The sequence below is a fragment of the Halyomorpha halys genome, unplaced genomic scaffold (assembly GCF_000696795.3).
Source record: "Halyomorpha halys isolate HHAL.00 unplaced genomic scaffold, Hhal_1.1 Scaffold384.1, whole genome shotgun sequence".
NCBI classification, from domain to species: Eukaryota; Metazoa; Arthropoda; class Insecta; order Hemiptera; family Pentatomidae; genus Halyomorpha; species Halyomorpha halys.
In genome coordinates, this window is record NW_027107790.1 from 113,546 (window position 1) to 118,802 (window position 5,257).

The window sequence follows — 5,257 nt, forward strand, 5'->3', positions numbered from 1 at the left end:
ATATATAGGATATATGATATAATGGGGGCAAGAAAGTTATATAGATGAAAAAAAAAAGTTTTTTTGTTAAATAAACATTAAAGTGTATGTAACAAGCAATATTTAAAAAAAAGGAACAAGGTAGAAAAAGAAATATGGAAAATGGGAAATGAATAATGTAAGAAATATGAGAACGAGAGAACTTACAGGTTAGTAGGGAATCCTAGCTAAAACTGATTTATTTGTAAAAAGCCATACTAGAATGAGCGACGGAAGGACAAAGGATTCACTAGAAACGTAACTGTCAAGAAAAACTGTTGAGATAAAACAGTTGATACGAAATGAAAATGATAAAATAAAAGTAAAGTTAAGGATTAAAAACCATAAAAAGTATGAAATGTGAAATTATGAGACCTAAAGGTTTAATTGTTTAAATAAAATATAAAAAATTGTATAAGTGTCATGGAGACTTGAAGGCTCTATTTTTTTAATGTAATAGTAGAACAAGGGGATATGAACGTAGAAAATGGAGAACGGTAAGTAAGGAGTTATTTATAAAAATAATAATAAATAATTTTTTTAAAAATAAAAAATAAATTATGGGTGCTTTAATAAATTAACTATTTGGGAATAGGCTAAGAATAGGTTTTGTTTGTCTGTTTTGTGATTGACTGAGGAAGCTTCTAATGGTATAAAAATGCTTTCAGATAACAGTCATTTGTCGTGATTAGGAACAGAGTCTAGTATGGAAGTATTATCAAAACCAAAAGAGTGTTTGAATGTTAAGCTATGTTCGGACAATTTTGAAGCAGTGAAGTTACGGGAGGAGACAGAATATTTGTGCTGGGTTGTGAGATCTTTAAGTAAATTTTTTGATTTGCCAATATAAGATGCATTACAATTAGAAGTGGAACAGGGGATATGGTACACAACATGAGAACAGTATTGAGGAGGAATAGGATCTTTAAGATGGTTGTAGATAAAAGACAGTTTGTTGTGGGCTTTGAAGGCAAGGCAGAAGTTGGGAATGGAGGAACAATAAAAATAAACGTGAACCAATCACCTAAAATGTTTAAGATTCACTCATTTGATAGTTCCTTCAAGGACAGTCACATATTAGGCTCTGATTACTGAGTTGAAACTTCAAAAAGACTTAAATCAAATTAGTCACTGGGCAGAGGATAACAGCTTAAGTTGAATGCAAAGAAGACCAAGGCAATCATAATTGGATCCAATCACCTCCTGAAAACTATTCCTCATATCCCAACCCTGTTCCTAAACAACAATCCAATGAGATTCCATCCATCTGTGAAAACCCATGGTGTTAATATTGACCAAATTCTCTCCTGGGAAACGTCTCCAATATTTCCCATTGTACCTTCTGCACCCTAAAGCGTTTAAATTACCCTCCTAACCTAATTCCTTTTCCAACCTGTAGGCTCTTGGTTACTCCCTTAATATTCTCCCACTTTGAGTATTGTTAAGTGGTTTATAGGGGTGTCTCTGGTGATCTTGAAGCAAAATTAAAATGGTTGATAAATTACTTTGTTCATTTGTTCCCATGGACACCTTTGTCACCCAATTTTATGAAGTTGAAGTGGCTTTACCCCTCCTGTCATAAATATTTCCTTGCATCCTTCCTGTACCAAGTTATCCAATCCCGCTGATCATTGTACATTACAATAGATAGATGGAGAGAGAGATAATATTTAACAAAAATATTATTAAATGTTTTTAATATTTATAAAGAATTTATAAACATGTATATATTGTAATATTTAATTTAAATAAATAGAAGGGAATTTAATTAATAGTTTTTATATTCTCAAATACAAAATATATCTTTGAAGATGACAAGGTTCAAATGGAAAGATTAAATATTAACTAGATATGATAATTTTATTTTAAATTTTAAAACATTATTGACTCTTAATCTGAGGGCGGGTTTTCAAGACAATCAGAACACAATGACATTAAACTAAATTTATGGCTACTTTTACAAATATACTTAAAATTCTATGTTGAGCAACACTAACCAATTATTGATTGGAGAAGATGGTCGGGAGGTGCGGTCAGCAAAGAAACAACATAAATAAACAAAAAATATTTATTTATGCCGACGTTTTGACCTGATTTTCAGGTCTTCATCAAGGAGTTGTAGGCAGAGATTTCTGCTAAACTTAGTTTAACACATCTCTGCCTACAACTCCCTGATGAAAACCTGAAAATCAGGTCGAAACATCGGCATAAATAAATATTTTTTGTTTATTTATGTTGTTTCTTTGCTGACCGCACCCCCTAACCATCTTCTCCAATCAGTAATCTACAGTCAACTATATACACTTCATTACTAACCAATTATATAATCTTCTTCGATGAATGATTATTCTCAATGTCTTCGTTCTAAAGATGCCACCACTGACAGAAGACAAAGCCTTGGTCCTCTTCTAGCTTCCAAGATACGTCCAATCCCCTGGCAATCCAAACAAAGAGTTCTTTCTTCCTTTAATTATACAATCTTCATCTTGGATGACTGCTGACTCTTGATATCCTCTTTCCAAATATCTACCACTGACAGTAAACAAAGGGTGGTCCGACCCACCTGCCTCCATATGTCATCCTCTCGGCAACCCCACAAATGTTCCAAAACAAAGAGTACACTTTTCTTTCTTCTGTCTATAGTGTTCACTTGTCGATTAAAAAAATAGATCATAGCACGATTGCTCTAATTCACTTGTGATGATTCACAATGTAAATAATTGTCATCGTCTTATATTTCTTCTTGAATTAATTTGTACTATAATCGTATTAGAGAAACAACAAAAGTTGAAAACATTTCAATCTACTGTACTCAACAGAGCAGTAATGCCACAAACTTCAGAAGGACACCTGCTGCCATCTTGAAATATTTTGAAACGAGTTTTGTATTCCATAGCTTCTGAATGATGAAATTGGTTAGCTTGTTTTTTGGTTTAATAAAAGAAAATCAACTAATATTAAATTTGATACATAAAATAAAACATACTAAAAACTATTTATGTATAAAAATTAACTAGTGAAAAAAAAGAGGATATTACAATATATATATATATTCATATAGTCATCATTACTTCATTCGCTTTCCTTTTATTGGAACATACTTTAAGATTTATGATTTGTTAGAGGATTTATTTTATTTTTTATTACCTTTTGTGTTAGTTTATTTATCTCCTGTATTTGATAATTCTGATTTTCATTTGAATTTGTAATTATTTAGTTTTTTACATCTTTATACACTTTTAGTTGGTGTCAACAATGGTCAGTTACATCATGTTATCTGTTACTAAAAGTAAATGATCTGTGGCTATTTCTACTCTTTTTGTTCTGTGATTTTGGAAAAGAATAGCCTTAATCCTAAATCATAAATAAAACAATCAACAATACAGTTGTCCTGAGCAAGAAAATGTTACTAGCTCCATGTTATATGGGGTTTTAAAAAAAACAAAAAAAAACGAGGGTTATATTTATTGTTAAAACAACAGTCTTACAAGGGGCCAGTGAAGAAAAGCGGATATGAAAAGCTGAACTCTCAACTAAAGGCTCAGGCAATAATAGAAAGTTCTTTTCTGTTCTATCAACCATAAATAGACCATCGGGCGATGAGGGAAATTTAACCAAATTCATTGCGTTGGAAAAAAGAGAGAAATTTGATGATCATTATTGAAGGAACAGTACTTTCTTATCAAATAGTAAACCTTTAACTGTTCTAATGGTAAAATAAAATGGTTAAACATTTTTACAATAATAAAAAAAAAATAAAGTGAGGCAATTATAAAACTCAGAAAAATTTAGGAAGACAAATTGATCCCTAAATAAATTAATGTGTTTATTGATGAACAGTCACATAAATTAATTTAATTGTAAAACTTACCTCCCAAATACTAGCACTGCTATGGTCTTCTGTTGTATATACAGTAGTAATAAATTCTCCATTGAGTGTACAAGCAAGAATTTTGTTTCGATTCGTACCAACAGAGCTTAGAAACATATTCTCTGATATCCAATCAATTGCAAAACCAGTAGGATGATCAATTCCTAAGGAAAGAGAAATTTATTTTTAAAACATAAATAGAGAACAATAAAATTATGTAAAATTTTTAAAGTTACAACTCATTAACCTGTGTCTATAATGCTCTCCGGTGTACCACCACTAAGATTAGTGCGACGAATGACATTAGCCTCACTATCTGCCCAATAAATAGATCTATTCTTAGCCAAGAAATCCAATTGAACAGGAGCCTGCACCTTCCAATTTCAAGAACAAAATATAAGAACTATATATACATATATTTAATACCATCATGGTATCCAAAATTAAATTCAAAATATAATAATAAAACTGATTATGCAAATCATATAAAAATTGTGTGGGTGGTATTAGATTGAACTTACCTGAGGTATACTTATAGTAGGTATTGTGTGATAATAAGGTTCTGATAAGTCTACTCCACGAATTTCATTGGCACGAGAGAATAACATCACAAGATTGTTTTCTATAATCAAAGAAAATTAATTAAACATTTTAAAAATCAGTTAAATATTTGGCTGGCATATGTATAAGTAATCCCCTCCCCCAGAAGACAGGTGGTTTACTGGCTTAGAGAAAAGCAGACCTCATACTGAAAGATTCCAAAAATGTCTAATAAAAAAAAAAAAGTAAACATCGTTTCAGTTCATTAATATCAAGTTGAGATCCTAATTTTTTTAACTGATAACTAATAAACACTAATATTTACACATATTTCTCCAGTAGCAATTGGCAATGGCCCTGGTAAATTTACTAATTCATTACTTTGTTTTAAAAGGTGAAACAATAAAATTACAAGATGCCCAACTGAGTAGAATTTCTAATTCACACATATACTGATCAGTTCAAAATGATAATATATATTAAAAAAAAAAAAAAAGAGAGTTAGCTGGGAGAAGTATAATAACTACAAACTATTGAGAATTTTTTTCCACTCATAATATGGATGAAATAAAGCCAAGATTTAATACAGATGGTGATGTAAGACCCCCAATGAGACAAAGTACCCAGGAATTTACGGTTTTGGAAGCATTTCCAGGAACAATCTGCGAGAATATTTCCTCAATTAAAATTTCCAAGAGTTACATCGATGAAGAAATGACCCTTGGAGACATATATTTCAAATATTTATATATATTTAGTTTATCCCCCTGCATACTGTGTTCTGTTAGTTATTACCCATTTAAATGGTTATTAGTTATCCTGGTTAAA

At 30.9% G+C, this 5,257-nt stretch overlaps 1 protein-coding gene across 3 annotated transcripts in view; it reads right to left on the reverse strand.

Moving 5' to 3' along the window:
* LRP1 (LDL receptor protein 1) overlaps positions 1-5,257 on the reverse strand; it is a 273,932-nt gene that overhangs the window by 112,603 nt on the left and 156,072 nt on the right. For 2 of the 3 annotated variants that reach the window (XM_067046121.1, XM_067046123.1), the window contains exons 30-32: positions 4,411-4,511; positions 4,137-4,263; positions 3,890-4,053 (exon numbers count right to left, since the gene is read on the reverse strand). In XM_067046121.1, the coding sequence (XP_066902222.1) occupies positions 3,890-4,053; positions 4,137-4,263; positions 4,411-4,511 (392 nt within the window). The remainder of the gene's footprint in view (positions 1-3,889; positions 4,054-4,136; positions 4,264-4,410; positions 4,512-5,257) is intronic. The other variant, XM_067046122.1, reaches the window with a different exon arrangement.